This window comes from Arachis hypogaea, chromosome 9 (genome assembly GCF_003086295.3).
Source record: "Arachis hypogaea cultivar Tifrunner chromosome 9, arahy.Tifrunner.gnm2.J5K5, whole genome shotgun sequence".
NCBI classification, from domain to species: domain Eukaryota; kingdom Viridiplantae; phylum Streptophyta; class Magnoliopsida; order Fabales; family Fabaceae; genus Arachis; species Arachis hypogaea.
The window spans coordinates 33,603,484-33,623,525 of NC_092044.1; the positions used below are offsets into that span (position 1 = coordinate 33,603,484).

Sequence of the window (20,042 nt, forward strand, 5' to 3'; positions counted from 1 at the left end):
CTTGTTATGTTTCTTCTTTTTTTCTTAAATTGCATTAGTTCAATTTTCTCATATTAGTTAGCATTAGTTAGAATTAGTGCATTTGTGTATTATATTAGAATTTGTTAAATTACATTAGTTCAGTTTTCATCATACTAGTGGCATTAGTTAGCATCAATTCATTTATGCATCAAGTTAGCATTAGTTCACTTGTGCATCATTCATGTATTAATTTAGCATTAGTGCATTTATGTATTATATTAGAATTTGTTTGCATTAGTTCAGTTTTCTCATACCAATAGCATTAGTTAGCATTAATTCATTTATGCATTAAGAGTGCACTAGTTCACTTGTGCATCATTCATGTATTAAGTTAGTATTAGTGCATTCGTGTATTATATTAGAATTTGATAAATTGCATTAATTCAGTTTTCTCATACGAGTGACATTAGTTAGCGTTAGTTCATTTATTCATAAAGAGTGCATTAGTTCATTTTTGCATTATTTGTGTATTAGAATTTGTTATAACAAGAATCTATTTTGTCCTTCGAACTTTATTTGAAAAACGACGTCGTTTTTATCAGTAAGGACCTATTTGTCTTTCGAACTTTATTTCCCTTCCAACATAGCACCGTAACGGACACCTGGACACCGTTTTAACCACGTCAACCAGTTTCATTTAGTATATGAGAGACAAATACACAGAAGGATTAAATTGTCCTCCGTTTGTTAGTCAAAAATTTTTTTTTATATTTAAATTTTATAAGAATGTATTTATCAAAAAATTAAAAAGTCAAGAATCTATCTGTTATTTTTCCTTTATAATATGATAAATATGTTTTTGAGACTTATAATATTTTTCTTTAGTAAAAAATAATATTTTAAATAGATTTTAAAACAAAATATATTTTTAATCTTCATTTATGACCATATTTTACAAAGTGAGAACTGAGAAGTATATCATTACTCTCACGCAATAAAAATTAATAATCTAAAAGTAGTTAATACTTTAAAGATGCAATTAGTCACCAAGAAAAAACTTTAAAGATGCAATTCCATTTAATATTATTGTTATTATTATTTGTGTTTAAATATAACTCCATGTTTCAGTTCTTTCCACCCACTCCCAACCCCTTGCTATTTGGCATGCCACACGGACATTGAAGTAGAGCAACGGAATCTAAGTTACAGGTCTAATCTACTGTTGAAATTTACAAAAAGCCAGGGAATTAGATTCAATCTTATCAACTTAGAGAATAAAATAGTGCATTAATATCTCTCTAAATGTGCCTATAAATTGCACCTTGTGCTAGCACAATTACCACATGTGCTCGTGCTTAAACCTGAAGAACAAGCAGTGAGGGGGAAAAAAAGAGAAAAATGCGGAGATCCCAGGAGTACCATGAACACATATCTAGAGTGCGCAGGGCGCCTAGCGAAATAACTGACGTCCCTCGCTATCCCAGTGCCCATGTTGCCTTCGGCAAGAAGGCAACTGTTTATGGGAAAGACGAGGGATGTCAAAACTATGGGTACCCTCTCCAGCCTCGTCGTGATGATGAGAGGGTTGAAGTAGTAGACTATGGAAGAACCACCAACCCTGACAATCAGGATGGTGAAGCCACCTATGAATATGTTGATCCCAAGAAGAACAGGGGTGGCTTTGAGTTGCATCCCTGGAAGACCTTTAGGCCATAAAATTAAAAAAGTTATTTCTTGAGTAGTGTGTCTAGGTTACCGTATAGCATATGCTTCCTAATACACTAAGATCAGTAGTGTGATGGTGAGAAATAATGGCTGCTTAACGAGACATTATGTTTGCTTATTACAAATCTAGATGTGATTTTATTTATGTACTGCTTTTCTATCCATGTATCAACTATTGAATGAATGAATGAATATATACACATATTTTAATTAGCATGCCATGGCTTTATTGTTTCATTGATGCTCAAATCAAACACAATCAAACTCATGTAAAATAAAAATACATGTCGTCATGTCGTACCAAGAATAAGCCAGAATTTGAAACTAGCTATTCTCTTGCATAACAATCAAAGATTTTCTGAAGAAGAAGGACTAGCGCACTATTTTAGTTTATATCTTTTAATTAACATTTTCATCATTCTTGGTAGCATTAAACCGCCTAGAAGAAAAATGAGAGAACAGGTTTCTGAGGTTATTCTTACTCTCCGGCTTTCGATTCTGTTGGCTTCGAATCGAACCACATAAGTAACCAAAAGGGTTATTATCTAAATCCAACCCCATTTCAATTCTCTTGACACTGTCACAAAGTTCATATGAATCCCAAAGTGACTGCTGAAAATTCCAGTAACAAGGTGAAGAAGAGGAAGAAGAAGAAGAAGAACCTGTGTCCCTCATTGCTTCTAGCTTGAACCTTGAAGGCTTCACTTTGAAGTTTCTTCTGCGTGCATCAAACTCACTCATAGGTTTAGAGCTTCCTGAGTGGCTGTACCAGGCTTGTGCCACTGCTTTCAATATTTCCAACTCTTCTTGTTCTTGTTTGTGGTGCTGGTGCTGTTGTTCTTCCTGATAAGGCTCTATCTTCTTCTTCTTCATGGCTCCCACTATGGGCAGGAGAGAAAATCTTAGTCTTCATAATGATGATGGTGATGATGATGATGATGATGATGATGATGATGATGATGTCATGGCCAAGTTGAGCCTCACAAGTGAACAAATGGAGAGGGATAAGCTGAGGCTGACAGAAAATATTGCATTTCTGGTTGAAGGGGGAAAGAGTGTTTTCTTGTCTTTGTTAATTGTTATCCTAATTTTTGTGATTGTCAACATTAGTGGCAACTGGCAATTTGGCAAGTTTTATTAATGTGTATCCAACTTTCATTTCAACCGATGTTCCAAGGCACTAGTAGTATTAAATTAGGTGCTGTGTGCCTGTGTCTAACTGTATCTTCCAAAATTTTGAGAAAATTACACTCAACGCCTTCAAAAGTTCAAGGTTTTTTTTCCCTGACAAAATTAGTAAAATTAAGTAGCACTTATTTAGTAGAGTAAGACCGAGTAACTGACAAGAACTCTGAGTCTATGACCCAAATAAAAGATATCTTGTCAAGTTTTATTTTAATTTACTGAAGATACGGCTATTTGGAGTGTTTTTGTTTTATTTAAAAAAAATAAAAATTACTAGGCAGTAGGCAATATTCTCTATCTAAAACTAACAATATTGACTGAAACAATACAAATGATGCTTATTAACAGCAACAACCTTCATCTTGGCTCAATTAAATCTGATATCTGAAACATACGCTAATGTCAAATAACATGGAAGAAACAAAACTCAGGAGAATAGTATAATTCTTTTAAAAAAATTGTTATGTAATGCTTGGTTAATACTTAATACTAAAGAAATATAATGAAACAATTGAAATGTTTTTATTTGCATATCAATCTCTTTTAATCAGATTCAAGTTCCGAAAATTGCTGCAAGTGATCCAGAATATCAATGGCAATGGCGCATGCTCAGCAAGATTATATGCTGCATATCCTGCACATCGAAAGCACATATATGTCAAACAACCGTAATACCTGAAACATTTAAATCAAATGCCAAGATTATATGATATAATATGATATAAAATATCCTAGCAGCTGATTGCCTTTTCTAGTTTTCTTCCTTCTTCCACTAGAAAAATTACAAGGGAATAAAAAGGAAAAAAAAAAGCAACAAATTTAGTTAAGAAAATGTGTCTTGATAACAAAGAACAACTCATAAAACCTTAGTAGTGAAAGCAGTCACCTATTTCTCCTACACTCAGTGTTGTTGAAATGCCGAGATTTATTTATAACGGTCACTTAAACAAATAGATCGATCACACAAGATTTACATAAAATTGTCATTTAAAGTAGTAACTACTAACTAGTAAGTATCAGCAGTGCCAAATCACTAACCTGTGTGTTCTGGTCAACCTTATCATGAATCAGCCCCAAGTAACTACAATCAAACGAGAGCAAAAAAAACGGAGAAACCTGGCACATTCTGGAGTATCACAAGCAAATCAATTAGTTAATACTTCTAGGTGTGACAGTTGACACCGGTCTCCAATTAACTAGGGCTTTAGGGGGGGAAATCTAACTCAAAAAATGAATTCCGAAGACCCGTTTTTCAGATAAATCTTTTAATCAATTTATAATTTTAAGAGCCAAGGTAACTCCTTAAGGTGCAGGGACCAATAGCCCTTCATGTTAATAAGATATACACGCTGAAATGGGTAAATCATTTCAAAAATTGCCATTGTCGTTATAATATCATTGATCATACATGAACATCTCTTACAATTGCAAGTATGAAGCTTGAACTGACAAAATATTTATAATCCAAGTGGTCTTCTGCCAGCAAATGACCAAACCCACCTAACAGCTTGATCAGAGTTGATAACAGTAATCATTTGGAAAAAAGATGAGGCATATTAGAAAAAAGAACGAGTTTCCAGGTGTCAATTAGTGGCTGCACGACTCTTGTTTGAACTAAAAAGTTCAGCAATTTTACTGTCCTGACGAATATGATGAGGACACTTGTACAACAAATCTTTGGCCTCATAGAATCTACCTTCTCGGAAGAAGGATTCAAAAACATGAAGGTAAGATGCAACAGATGGGTATTTTTTCATACTCAGTGCCTTAAGAAATTCTGCAGCATCTTCTACTGTCCCAAACTTGGAAATATAGGAAACAAAGGGTTCAGGGTATGGAGGGTAGTTGTGTGTCTTCATTAGACGAAGAAGGTCAAATGCATTCTCAAGCTTCCCAACTCCTAACAATCTTTCAATCAGATTCTTAAATGTAGCTTGCCATGGCGATATACGATACGTGCTAACAACCTCTACAAGCAACTTGTAAGCACCTTCCACCCTTTCCTGACCAAGAAAACCATCAACCAAAAAGTCCAATAAGTCAGCGTCAACATCGCAGCCCTTTTCGACCATCTTAGAAAAACAAAGCAATGCCTTATCTACTTCTTTGGCATCACAATGCCCTTTGATTAAGATGGTCCATGTCTTGATATCAGGGATACATCCACAAGATTCCATCTCATCCAACACCTTACATGCTTCTTCAAGCCTCCTTGTCTTACAAAGTCCAAACACTAATTGACTGTAGGTGATATTATCAGGCTCATAACCAGCATTTCTCATTGTGTGAACAATTTTTTCAGCTTCACTGAATTTCCCTAAGCTTGTCAAAGACCTATGGATGGAATCATAGATTGCCTTGGATAGTGTGTGCCCAGTTGACTCATATTTCTTAGCTACTCTGAAAACTAAATTGAGATCCGGAAAATCACATTCAGATATACTCTTCAAAAGGATAACACAATCCTGAACTGATGGTTTGTATGAGCTATCCATCATAAGCTCATAAAGCTTCACCGAATTCTCCACCATCCTACTCTTTCGAAACTGCCTCGATATCTTCACATAAGTATCGATATCCAATTCATGACCAAAACTCTTCATCTCCTCAAGAATATTCCAAAACTCCTCAACCGAATCAGTCCTAGCTAAAACCCTTGCAATTGCATTGTATGTAATAGTATTATGCTCAAAACCAAATTGCTTCCCAGCCCAATGGAAGAACTCAAAAGCCTTGGAAGGCTGAGTTCGAAGCTCCTTCAAAACCCTTATCACAAAGTTATCCGACAGCTGAATGTTAAGCTTCTCCAATCCGTTCGCAACCTCATCTCCCCACTTTGATGCCGAAACAACCCCAACCACCTTCTTGACAAGACCTTGCATTGCATTTTCCTCCAGCATCCGATGATAGAAGTGGTTCAAAGCAACACAATCAGAGTCCATTTTTTCCTTCTTAAAATGCATTGAAATTGTCACATAAGTTTCTTCATCGAGAAAAAACCCCTTTTCCTTCATCATCCTTAGAGTAACCCAAAACTGTTTCATGGTCTCCTTATTGGCCAAAATTCTAACAATCAAGCTATACACGGATGAACTTGGTATAAACCATTGTTTCTCACTGACCCAACTAAAAAAGCACGAAGCTTTTTGGGGATTTTTATCCAACCTCCTCAAAATATAGAGAACAGTTTCATGTGTCAGAGAGGGGGAACACTTGTCCAACTCTAGCTCTAACCCTTGGGACCAATCGTTGGCCGAAACAAGCTCCAAAATTGAGCTAGGTTTCGAAGAAAAGAAGAATCTGTGATGAATGCTTGGAAAGCGAAAATTGCAAGAGTGATGATACGAAAGGGAAGAAACCGTAGGTGCAGCAGTAGAACTAGCGCTGAAAGAGGAGCTAGTCACTTGGTTCAGAGAGTGTTGGAGTGACCGAGTTGCAATGAGTCGGGTGGCAAGAGGCAATTCGAGGAATCGAAGCCGGAGAGAACGAGCAATTGGCTTTAGCCGATTCATCATCAACGGGGGTTTGTGGTACGGATTGGTTTGGCAGTGATACGAAAAACCAACCGATCAAATCATTTCGATTTTAATTGGATTGGTTTGGTTCGGGTTTTTTAAGCCATCTAAACCAAACTGAACCAAATTAATTCGATTGATTTGGCTTGGTTTTTCGATTTTTAAACTGTTTCACCTTCTAAATCACCCGTGTTCTCACTTGCCCTGGGATCAATCAAACTGCAGAAATATCCAAAAAAAAAAATAGAAACAAATAATTAGAACATGAACAAGTCAGGATAGAATCAAAATCCTAAACCCTAAATCCAAGGACACATAATAATAGCAAAAAATAGAATAAAATCACTTCAGAACCAAATAAAATTTAGAAATCAGTTCATAACCAAATAAAAAATTAGAGCCAAATAATTAGAACCAAGAACAAATAGACATTACCAAAACTCAGAATGTAACCAAAACCCTACCCCAAAAATCAGAACCAAGACTACATAATTAGAGCCAAAAAATCAGATAAAAAAAATCAGTTCAGAACCAAATAAAAAATCAGTTCTGTAGCAACCTCAGGAATACAAATTCTGTTTATCAGCATTCAGTAACCCCATAAATAAAAATTTAGAACAAGCTAGTTTTAATTTTGTTCACATTCAAAAGATTAAATGCGATTAGGGATGGCAATGGGTTCCCATGGGCACATGTCCCCCCCGCCCCCCATTCTCCATAACCCGTCCCCGTTTTTACTCCATCCTCGCGACGGGGACCCTGTATCTTCCAGGGACCTAGTTCTTTCACGAGTTTTTACTTAATCAAAGAAAGTGAATATTTTAACTAGGAAGATCACATTTCAAAGATATGAGCATATTTAGATGAAGAAACATTTAGGTAGCATTTGGAAGAGAGACAGAGACTGAGAAACTAAGACTGAGAGACAGAGACTGAAAGATAGAGATCGAAATAAATCTCAGTATTGTATTTGGTGTAAAATGGGAGACAAAGATTGAAATAAGAATGAAGCTCTAATTTAATTTGCACAAAAGGTAAAATTAGAATTCATTAATTAAAATGGAGGTATTTTAAGTATAAAATGTTACTAAAATTTCAGTCACTATCTCCAAAAATTTCAGTCTCCTGTGTCCCCACTTTTTGGAAGTACTGAAATACTGAAATTGTCGGAACAGAGACTGAAATTTTAGTACCAGTATCTGCACCAACAAACATGATACTGAATTCCAGTCTTCCAGTCTCCATCCCAATACCTCAAAACAAAAACTACCTTAAAAACATACAAGAATATATATATATATATATATATATATAGCAACTGACTTGCTTCTGATCCTTTACAAATCAGGATATTTCCTGGGTGAGTATCAACATGGAAGAACCCACTTTTCAAGATCATTTGACCATAAGCTAGAGTCAAGCTTTGAAGAATCTTCCTGCACTTTTATAGCACAGTTAATAGTGTGATATGTGTAGAACTACGTGCATCAGAATGAAGAATTATCCACTTAAAGAAACTCCAAGAAGAAGAGTTAATGTTCCTGTATATTAAATCTTCACCATCCCCTCTATACTATCTGATTCTCTCATCTATCTCCTCCCAAAAATTCTGGACATGAATGAAATATATTCAAAGTTGAACAAGTGACAAGAGTACAAGATTAGGCATTAGAAAGAAATGAAGTTGAATTCAAATTACAGGAAAGAAGAAAACTGGGAACAAAGAGAATGAATGAAAGGTTTATTTGACGATTCAAGATAGACAAGAAAGCAAATATGAAAATTCAGAATTTAGGGGATACATAAGCTATTAGTTGAGGCAATACTGTGATACAGTGGATAGGATAGCCGATGAGCTTACTGCTTTGCTGATATAATGGATTCATTAAGGATTGTCAATATGATTTCTGAACAAAAAAATAAAAAATAAAAAACGAAGAACTACAGCAGTGAGCATAGCTAAAGCTAATCATTCAGTATTTCAATATGATGTCTGGAAAAAAATGAGAAAACAAAAGACGAAGCACGACGAACGAGCAGCAATTACCTTTGAACGGAAGAGCACGACGGACGACGGCGACCAGGCGACGAGCACGACGAGGGTTCGGCGGGCAAAGCGCGACTGAGCAGCGAGAAGAACAGACGAGGAACAGGGGAATGAGGAGAGGGGCTGGAGCACGACGAACAGACGAAGCTCTTGGAAGCGACGGACGGCGGCAGTGTGAAGAACGGCGGCGGTGGTGGAGGCTAGGGTTGTTTTGGTGGGGGGGGGGGAAGAAGAACTCTGTTGTTTGGGAAGTGAAGAGAAAGTGAGAAAATGAGCGTGATGGAGGGACTTTTCTCATAGTTAACAAAACCGAATCAGTAATGGATTCCATAAAATTATTGGTTTATTGAGAGTAGTTCATTTGATGGATCAATGATCAAATTGTTTGACTCGATAATAATTAAATATATATAAAATTATAATATAATATTATTAAAAAATGAAATTAAATTTTAATATTTTATATTATTTAAATTTAAATAAATTATATTTAAATTTTATTAACTGATGTCTTTAATATGATATATATAATTTTTAAAATTTATTAGTCTTTAATTTTTTATTAAAGATAATGATATTTGAATTCGTAACTTTTTAAGTGAGTATAAAAAAATTATATGCTATTTGAGTTATAATTTATTGATAATTATTAAATTTAATGGGTCTAAATTAAAAAATAAAAAATAAAAAAAAAGTTATATATAGATAAAACTAAAATTAAAAATAATTTGTTGATAAAAGTTAAAAAAAACAATCAATATTTTAAAAGAGAAATAAACATATATAAAAGTTGCATTCTTAAAGTATTATTCATGTGAACTTGATTGTTATATATTCTATTGTTTCTCCACAATAGAGTAAGAAATATGTCTCATTTTAGTGACAAAAGAGTTGTACCTTTATACAAGGTTCCTAATTCGAATCACATAGCTAGCATTTTTGTAAATTACTTCACAAGATATCTTCTATTGTGATTTAGCCGTCCAATTTTTAATCGATTTGATTTTTTTTAGAAATTGTGTTGTAATTTTTTTTATAGGTATATCATTTTATTAATATATTGTTAATTTTATCATTTAATATAGAATAATTTGATAAAAAAATTTAATTTATAAGTAATTTATTATGTTATTTATTTATTTATCCTTAATTTAATGCTTTTAATTCAGTTTTTTTTTAATTAGATGTTATTAGATTCTTAACCGGAAAAAGAAAGCTTATATCATAGTCAAAAGCCAGGAGAAATGGCCCTTATATTGTGGTTAATTTTCATGATTTGAGGTATGAGAAATTTTATATTTCACAATGAGATTTTGTTTTGTAATAATTATTTATTCACATGCAAAATCTTTTATCTTTTTTATTATATGTTACTACTTATTTCTCTTAATTTTTTCTTTTATTTAGAAATGAGGAAAAAATATGGTACACGCTGTGAGATCAATTTGCAATCCAATTATTCAATTATTTACGTGATCACCAAGCAAGCGAATACATACTAATTCTCCAATTCGCAAAATTTAACAAAGGTATTATTAAATATATTGGTTTAACCATTTTTTACTCATATTTTTATTCACTAATCATTGTATTTTTTTATACTTACAGTAAATATTGAATATAAAAATAAAAAATAATATTAATTGTTATCTATTTTGTTTATTTAGCGTCACAATTAAATTTGATTGAGAAAAGCTTCTTTTCTTTCTTTTTTTGGATGGGACACGGTCCAAAAAACTCCATTTAACTAAAAAAATCCCTAACCCACTAAGTCCAAACACAAACACAACAAAAACTCTCTAACTCGCCCATTTAACTACCTCACCTACTTTCTTAAATCTACCTAGCAATTTACTTCTTTTCCTGACCAGGATCACGAAACTCATATAATTAGCTTTTAATTGCTATCTGTTACACCAACCCCACAAACAAACCTAAACCCAAATTAATGAACAAACTTAACAATCACTCAACGACATAAAGAACAAACTCGTCGCGCCATCACGTGCTTCGCTACTCTGTTCTGGAATCGCTGGCACTGCGTCTTACCGCTCCGGATTCACCATACGACCTTTTACTATTCTGAAATCGCTATTCATTCGTTTTTCCTTTCTTCATCTTTTACTTTTATTCTCTTCTTCATTACATTTTTGCCTGTATTAATATAGTGTTAGTTTTAGCTCATTAGAAAATAATTTGTTAAAGTTGTCTTGATTTTGAAAAGTATAATAGTATTATTGTTTATATTATGCAAATAAAAATGGGAGTCTCAAATACAACATAAAATTCTATGTTGATGATCAATACTGATAAATGTTAGAATTTTTTGGTTTATTAAAGTTACATTACATCGTAAGTATAGCTCGGTATGGTTGCATCTTCAAAATTGTAACACTAATTTTATTTTGTTTGAATAATGGATAATGGCTATTGAAACTGAAACACCAACACCAGTTGCACGGATTGAGAAAAGAGCTCCAAATTCAGTAGAAGATGATTTTTTAAATAAGACTCTGTACAAAATAATTTCAGAGATTAGAGATCTTATAGAAGTTTTTATGTAACTTGATTACATTTTAAGATTTTCTTATGCCAGCTTTTTGTAAATGATGTAATCATTTGGTGACACTATTTTAATTTATTAAACTACCAAATTTCATAAAACGGTTTTTGTGAACATTAGAGTAGTGAAGAATTTTTCTCTGAAAAAGTCTTGGTGGTATAAGAGTTGCAATGTTTGTCCTTTGTCTATGAAAGAAGAAAGAGATGGTTACAAATGCTCCAGATGCAAAACTAAATCATTATTTATAGATTTTACTAAATTTGTAGGTTGCTGATGAGGAATCCTATACATCATTCATCGTGTATGAAACTGTTGGTAGTAAATATTTAAATATTTTTGCGGCAGAGGACAAAACATATAATGAAGGTACTAAAAAAATATCATCTTTACGTACTAATTGTGAACATTATAGCTCATTTATTAATATTTTTTTGTTGACACTTAGTATTTTTCAATTCAATTCAATATAGGATGAAAACAAGATTGAATTTCCTAAAGAGTTAAGTAAATTCAAGAATAGAACGTTCCTTTTCAAAATCTCTATCAAGTTGGAGAACATCAATTCTTTTCAACTAATTTCTATCACAGTCATGAAGTTGTGTCACAATGAGGCCATAATCAATTCTTTCAAACAGAAGTACAATATTAAGGAGGTATTTTAAAATTAGAGTATGCACGGTGTATATGTAATTTTTTCACATACTCATTGTGTTTTAAAAATTTCTTTAGGCTAGTTTTTTTCTTACAAATTCTGATATGATAACACTTCCAACTGATTATTCAGATATGAATAAGGTAAATATCTTTACAAAATAAATATTCATCTATTTAATTTAAAAAATATTTATCCAATTTAGATCTGTTAAAAAGGAAATGTAGCAAAATTAGCATTCTTAAACTATTCAGATATTGACAAACTATTAAATTAGTTAACATGATATAATGTATATCTCTTATTAATATTAATATATTTACCTCTTGAAAAATTATAGGATACAAATCAATGAGCATACAGAGATTCCTTTATTCCTTTTGCGTAAGTTCCTGAGGGACATATGGTTATGGTGTCGAGGCAGGGGAAGGCGGCGCGACAGGTTTGTAACGTAGGGGCTCTTCATGCCTGATGGCTGGCTTGCAGTAGCTGTAACAGCACCACACATAACGCCCGTGCAAACGTAATGGTCGGTTGGGTTAGACCTTGTGTTCCCCAAAAAAGGCCCATTGATACCTTTTGTTGTCACTGTTTTCTCCTTGTAAGGAGTGGAGATAAAAATGAATTATTATAGTCCAAAGAAAGGTAGTCGGGAAAAAAAATAAAGGAGTGAAAAAAAACGCAAGAGAAAAACGGACCAAAAGGGAAGCTGTCCTTAGAGTGAAACTGCTATCCCAATGGGTTATGATAAGGTTACTACATGCAGCTGCGTTTGTTGGTTTTAACTAGAGTATTGAGGTGATTTTTTGGTCTTAGTAATGAGAAATACTCAATGTAAATAAAAAAAATAGAATACAATAAAATAAAATCCAATGGAGATAACATAGAAAAATTAAAAGTGTGCATGAATGCTGTGAAGCGCACTTAATTGTTGAGGTGAAACCAAAAATTAAAGAGGAAAAAAGTAAAATAAAAAAAAAAGAGGAAGAGAAATGAACATATATTATGTCGTCCTGCTTTGTTTGTCTACCTTTTAAGTTAAATCTGTGAAAAAATACAACAATATGAAAAAAGATATTGTCGAAGTTAAAAATAAACTAGTTTCAAATGATTTAAGGAAGTATTTTTTTTACTGAATTGTTTGGTCATGTTGGAAATAATGCTAAATATTGTATTATACGGATAGTTTATAATATATAAATTAATGAATAATTATTGTGTTATTAACATCTTGAATTTAAGAAGTACTTATACTTTTTTGGAATTTAATACATTGTATTTATAGTGCAAAGGAAATAAATATACACAAACGTGTAAGTGTTAATTTTATTGCTACCAAAGATGTGTGGTTGGTTAAGAAAGAAATGATGAATTAAGAAATTTAAAGCTATAATAATTTCTAGACAAAGCATAATTTTTATGATTACAATTGAAGAGCCAAGCATTGATACCTGTATCTTATATCTGTGGAGAAAAACATGATAGTAGTTAGAGCAAGGGTTAAGTATGATTGTGAACCCGATGATTATAGGGGAAAATGTTTTTCGTCTCGAGCTTTTTCTTGCATACCAAATCGAACATAACGTTAAACGCAGTGCTATGATTGTCTAGAGGGCGATTTTGCCCTCACTTCGATATTAGTATCTCTGGAGCCGTCAGCCGCACCCCGCAGCACATCGCACTTGCCACAAACTGTGCCCAAGCCGTGCCGCAAGTTGCGGGCTTGTTGTCGCGACGCACTTCGCCCATTGTGGTTTGGTTCATTATCGTTGTCGGGGAGGTGCTAGGGGGCAGTCGTGTTCCTCCCGTCCTCCAGTAGCTCTCTTCCTTAAACTGTAGCTTCTAAACCATCCACAAAGTAGATGAGTAAAGTTACAGGAATGCCAAATATGAACAAAATGTGGAAAAACTTCATGTGTGTTTTCTTCCTTCTTCTGACTCTTGTGCAAAATCTGCTATCAGGGTTTCTAGAGGGGGCAAAACTTTCAGATCAATCAAATGGCGGTCACAAGTAACTCATATGATTGTCGATGACTGTTCTGGGTAATTAGGGTTACAAATTTTTGGTATCTTGTAATTGACGATGAATTTGGGGGGTTATTGGTTATTATAACTGGATCTGAGGATTGCTCATTGAAGAAGAAGGATATTAGTTCTAGGGGTGTAACCGATTCGATTTGCTTCGACTTTGGACCGAAAAACAACAGAACCAGCCTGTACAGTTCTGAAGTAATGGCAACCATTTAGGTTGCTGCTTTATGGATAACCGAACCAAATAGAACCGATAGTGGATCGATTTGGTCAGTTTTCTCAGTTTTTTAAAGCCTAATAATCGTAATTTAAATCACCATAAAATGAAGTTTAAAACCCTCAATGACTTAAAATAACTTGAGTATATCACGTCCAAATTCAATACAACTTCAACTTGACCTAACGATTAAACATAAGAACGAAGATAGTTAAAAATGGCTAACAATCCAAAAAAAAACTAACACACTTTGAAACATACTTTTGATTCAGCTCGGTCTTCACGAAGCCAAGTGAGAACCGAACCGAGCCGATCGGTTTAAGTCGAAAAATATCAAAGAAAGCAAATTTTTCCTATTTATCAATCAGCTGTTGTAAACCTGGGTATGATTTTGCAGTAAATTTCAGATTAGTTCGGTTACTTACACCCGTAATAGGCGATATGAAGATAACGAAATTGAAATTAAAGAGTAGTGTGTGTTTTACGATATTTTTAAGTACATATAAATTAGTTTAATTAAGACTGAGCAGAAGAGCAGGTATATAAAATTATAAGTCATGTTATTATCGTTAATTACCGTTTGCGGTAAAGGAGAAGGCTTACCCGTAATTGTGAAAATCGAACCGGACTGGCCGGTCTGACCGGAAAACCGGTGAATCGGATCATGAACCGGCTAGGTTTGTGCTTTGGACCGTTTAAGGACAGTAACCGCAATGAACCGGATAGAACCGGCAAAGACCGGATAAATTCAGTAAAACTGGCAAAAATCAGTTCGGCCACAGTGGTCTCTATGCTTTTCCATGGCACCGCATCCCGACCTGTGATCTAGCCCCATCCTACGGTCCTCAGCGCGCTAGTTGTCCACCTGTTAGCAGTTGTAAGTTTGGAAAATTCCAAAACGGTAGAGGCAGGTTTTGAACAAGTGACCTCTTCAGTGTAGTCAACCTTCAATTCCAGTGTATCAACGTACTTCTCATTGTTATAGGTGAGAAAAATTAATTATACAGTAAATTTTCGAATTAAATATTTATATAAACATCTAATTTAATGTTAATTTTGTGTTCTCTATTTTTTAAATAAATGATATTTTTAGTTATGTACCATTATTAATAGAAATATAAATTTTATTAAAAATTTATTAACAAAATGTTAGTATTGTGATCAAACTTATCTGTTTTTATACTAGTATTGAAATTTATTAATATTATGGATTGTTATTCTTATTGTGTCAAATGAAAATATTATTGTGTTAGTACTAACTAATTTTATGTGTAACTTTGCATTAGTTATCTTTTAAACCTGAGACTTAGATGTTCTTAGTAGTACTATTTTAGACTTTATCCATTTTTTTGAGAAAATGTAAATTATTTCTTTACAACCAGACCCTTTAGCAATAAGTTTATTGATGTGTCAGTAAATGTTGCTCAATTTAATTTTTTTATTCTCAAATTGTATTTTTAAGAATATTTTTTTTAAATTGTGACAAGTAAATTAATTTTACCTAGGATACCCTTCATTATTTTTTTTGCCTACGTTGATATAACCATTCGTAGACATTCACATCGGGATTAAAGCTAACATTCATTTCCTTGTTTCATGGGAAAACAATGTATATCGATATTAGATAAATATGAATAAAATATAAATACGACCGGAAATGATTTTTTTTATAAAATCAAAGTTTCATGGTTAAACAATTGTTGAAGAGTATCTTGGAAGAGATTAATTGAGGTATTAAGGTAACTGATCTGGATGCACCAATCAATAAATTCTTCGTTATGCATGCCAAGCATGAGTCACGTTAATGTGCATGCAACACGTGTAACCGAAACACGTAAACTTGATGGCATGGCGCTGGGAAACACTTCACACATGCATAAACCTAATTATTATACAATCGAAGGCCAAAGCAATTTGAGATGGGAGTGAAACTACAAGACATATGTTAGCCTCAAACCGTGTTGATAAACAGGGGAATTAAAAATGTGCTACATTGTATTGAAAAATAGTTTTTTTCCCTTTTACATGAAATAGCAGTAGGAGAAAAAGTATACTAGTACAAAGCATGGTATAAATGCCAAGGAGTAAGTGAGTAACTGTTACATTCACCACAAAGAAAGACTTGTTTCTTGTGAACGGAGTTGACCAAAGATAGTGACGGTCGTTGGATACTGCACTACAAGAAATTACTAGAATATTGACGGATTTTAGCGACTGAAAAATTAGTTGATAATAGCGACTAATTTAGCGACTGATATAGAATTTCTAGGGTCAGAGAAAAGTTGGTCGCTAAATCAGTCGCCTAATTACATTCAACAACCGATTTTAGCGACCAACAAAATCGGTCTCTAATAGCAACTGAATTAGCGACCGATAAGTTTTTCTACAACTAGAATAAAGTTGGTCGCTAAATCGGTCGCCATTTTTTAATTTAGCGACCGAATTAGCAACCAAAACAAGAGAAGTAACGCCTTTGGGACTCTTGGTCACAAAATTGGTCACTATTTTTAATTCAGAGACCGATTTTGCAACCGATAAAGAAATATGGTGAAAAATTATTCGGTCACTAATTTAGTCGCTAAGGTAGTAGTCGCAAAATCAGTCACTAATAGCAACCGAATTAGCGACCGATTACTTTTTTATACAACTAGAATAAAGTTGGTCACTAAAATCGGTCGCTACTTTTTAATTTAGCGACCGAATTAGCAACTAAAATAAAGAAATAATGTCTTTGGTACTCCTGGTCACAAAATCGGTCGTTATTTTGTAATTTAGCGAAATATTTTGCAACCGAAAGAAAAATATAATGAAAAATTATTTAGTCACTAATTTAGTTGGTATAAACTCATCGGTCACTAAATCGGTCACTAGTTTAGTGAATTACCCTCTAACCTTAACTCACCCACACCATACTCATCTTGTCCCTTCAGTTACTAAGTTACGCACTGGAAGCACATCACCGTCTTCTGAGTTATCCACACCATTGTCGTCTTCGTCGCAGCGCCATCTTCATCATTTTCTGATTATAGCACCATCTCCTGAGGCCTCGTCGTCGTCGTCTTCTTCTTTGAGATCTCGGCGGCATTGTGAGCTAGGGTTTATACACATGTTAACAAATAACAAGATCTTCTAGTGAGCCATCGCCTCCCGTTCTCAATCTCGAACCTCCAACGGAAGAGAAGAAGATTGTTCGCATTCAGGTTTCCAAAACTAAGAAACACCTCGATTTCTACCTCATCATTTCTAAGGTATCTTTCTTCAAATTCACCTTCACTTAGTTATTGGATTCACTTGTAACCATTATCTCTATCGTTCATTTAATTTTCGGTTTCATTACTTTACATTGAATCAATCTGTTTCGGTTTCATTATTGTTGGTATCAATTTCTTTCACTTTGTGCACACACGCATGCATTCACTAGATTCATTTAATTCATGACGATGTAGTTAAGAATGGTGAAAGGGGAAACATCTCTGAGGATCTCAGCAATTGTGATGTTGGTTATAACTCCTTGTTTAGTTGTTTCTGACACTCAACAAAGGTTATCAAACACCTTTATCTTGTGATTTCCATTCTTTCTATCTATCTCTATTTATTCTGCAATTGCCCTGCTTTTATGATGAATATAATGTATCTCGTATACTATATGTATTTTTATGTCAGTCATTTCACCTTAAAGAAATTAAGGTTGGTAGGGAATTCTTAAGGAATCAAATTTCGGAGGTTCTTTATATTTAGGGTACATAATATAGGATTATACAACACACTCTTTAGGAATCAAATGGAATCAAATTAAGGTTTCTTGTTGATAGGTTTGTGTTTGATTATCATATTTCTAGTTAATTTCTCTATTCTTTGGATTGTATGTGAAGTTTTTATTTTGTTTTTCAAAGTTATTTTTTTTGTAGGTTATGTGATAGGGAGATTACTGTGAAGGATTGGAAGTTTTCAAGATGCTTTCAGGATTACTATTTACCAAGGGTCAGTTGATCAGGATTGTTGAGTTGCTTGGTGCCAAAGGTTGTTGGAAGCAAGCACTTTCTGCTGTCCGATGGGTGTATAATTATAAAGATCACAGAAAATATCAAAGCAGGTGATTTGTTAGTATAAAGCATCACTTTTATATCTTTTACATGTGAAATTTGTCTTGTTTGACGAGATTGTCTAAGATCATTAGAGAAATTCTGTGTAATTTCATTTGTGGCTTTGAAATTATGCTCATTTATCCTTCCTTGGTGCGACCAGCTTGAAGCCTTGCACTTTGGGCCACCCTATTGGAGGTGCAAGTGTGACATAGTGCCTTGGGACTTGATTGTCTTTGTTGGAATTTGTCTATAAATTATCTTCATAAAGCAAGGACTCATAGAAAATGTATTTATCCTGTTATATTAAATCACAGTGTGCAGAGTGATTTTGTAATTTTGACCCATGTGTTAGTTGTGTATCTATATGCTTAGTGCTTGGCATTGTATTTTTTCTATTGTGAAGAAACTATTATAATTTTTTAGGTTTGTTTACACAAACCCTCTTTCTGTTCTTGGAAAGGCAAAAAGACTAAAGAAAACTCTTCAAATTTTTAATTTGATGCGTGTAAGAGTCAAGTGCCTTGTTTGTTTTTCACCTGGAGGGTTTCTTTTCTAACATATATTGTTTTATAGTTGGATTGATTTTGCTTTCAATTTATTGAGAGAAATATTCATGCATATCCTGATATGGCTGCATATTACAGTGTTGCTGTTACACTTGGTCAAGCTGGTCTTCTTAAAGAATTGCTGAGTATTATTGAATGCATGAGGCAGAAACCCAAAATATTTAAATTTATGTGTCACAAGGACTGGGATCCAACTCTTGAACCTAATTTGGTTATTTATAATGTTGTAAGAAAGTAATTAAATATCTTTCATAGAACGTTGTACTAAATGCTAGTTTGCTGATTTATTAAACTGTTGAGTTTCTTCAATTCAATAGGTACTTAATACTTGTGTTCCAACGAAACAGTGGAAATCTGTGTCCTGGGTTTTCAAGCAACTGAAGAGAAGTGGTCTGAAACCTAATTGAGCAACTTATGGACTTGCAATGGAGGTAAGTACAGGATATCAACATTGCCGATCTAATTTTTCCATTTTGTCTACTGTAACCTGGGAATAGGGAGATGCAATATAACATCACTATGTTTTTGTTTATTGTTGTACATGCATATGGAACTGAAAACTGATATTCTAACTTGGTAGTTATTATGCTATATTAGGCACATCTTACACAACCATGCGAGAAATATGAGTTAGGGGAAATATGCTATGTATGTTGGTTACTACTTATAAAGAGGTTCTTTATATTTATCAGGCTAAGGATTCTATTTTGAGGAAAGATCCAAAGACAACATCTTTTGCTGGCTTCGAATATTATAGAATTTCTTCAACTCCTAGTTAGGTGGAAAGAGAAAGAAGAAATTATTAAGCTATAAATTATTTCAATTGTTTAATATATAGTGTCTTTGAATTTTTAAGGTCTTTAGGTTTTTTTTCTTCATGTAAATGGAAATTTTTTTCTTTGCTTGTTCTTTGCATACATTTAGGGTCATTGGTTATAAAGATGTAAATTTGGATTGTGGATTATAAAGTTGATATATTTATGAAAATTCTCTCTTTTAATTTTTATATTTCTATATAAAAATTGCGAATATTTTTTGTATTTATTTGAAAAATTGGTCTCTATTTGATACTTTTTATATTTTGTTGAAATATAATTATTTATGAAAATCAAGTTTTAATAGTGGTATATGTGAAATTAGTAAAAATTTATAATTAGAATATCAGTAATAGCGACCGATTTAGCTACCGATTTTAGATTTTATAGTCAGACATCATCGACCGATTTAGCGACCAATTTCATTTGCGACCGAATTAGCGACTGAATAGTTGGTTGATATTTAGCGACTGATTTCTTCAGCAACCAATTTAGCAACCGAAAAATTGGTCACCATTTAGTGACCGATTTTATTAGTGACTGATTTAGTGACCAATATCATTTTATACTAGTTTGGTAGCATTGCTTGAAAATCGGTCGCTAACCGTTAGCGACCAAAGTTGGTTGATAAATCACTATTTTATGATCTATTTTGGAGTGAATTGAGTGGGTTTTGTCAA

General features: G+C 33.4%; 2 protein-coding genes across 3 annotated transcripts; both read right to left on the reverse strand.

Moving 5' to 3' along the window:
• Positions 1-2,085: 2,085 nt before the first annotated feature.
• On the reverse strand, positions 2,086-2,559 carry LOC112710829 (uncharacterized). The gene has a single exon (XM_029289003.1). It carries the CDS (start codon positions 2,557-2,559, stop codon positions 2,086-2,088), a length of 474 nt encoding a protein of 157 aa, XP_029144836.1.
• A 723-nt stretch (positions 2,560-3,282) lies between these two features.
• On the reverse strand, positions 3,283-8,811 carry LOC112710827 (pentatricopeptide repeat-containing protein At3g48250, chloroplastic). 2 transcript variants are annotated; one of them, XR_011865652.1, is made up of 4 exons: positions 8,434-8,778; positions 4,295-6,605; positions 3,910-3,997; positions 3,283-3,505 (listed from the first exon to the last, which is right to left on the reverse strand). XR_011865652.1 is itself a non-coding variant. In XM_025763244.3 (3 exons), exon 3 carries the CDS (start codon positions 6,384-6,386, stop codon positions 4,455-4,457), a length of 1,932 nt encoding a protein of 643 aa, XP_025619029.1. In that variant the 5' UTR covers positions 6,387-6,605; positions 8,248-8,293; positions 8,434-8,811; the 3' UTR covers positions 4,227-4,454. The 2 variants fall into 2 exon arrangements, 1 of the variants encoding a protein (XP_025619029.1); XM_025763244.3 differs by lacking the exons at positions 3,283-3,505; positions 3,910-3,997 and adding an exon at positions 8,248-8,293 and having other exon boundaries at positions 4,227-6,605; positions 8,434-8,811.
• Between the last annotated feature and the right edge of the window lie 11,231 nt (positions 8,812-20,042).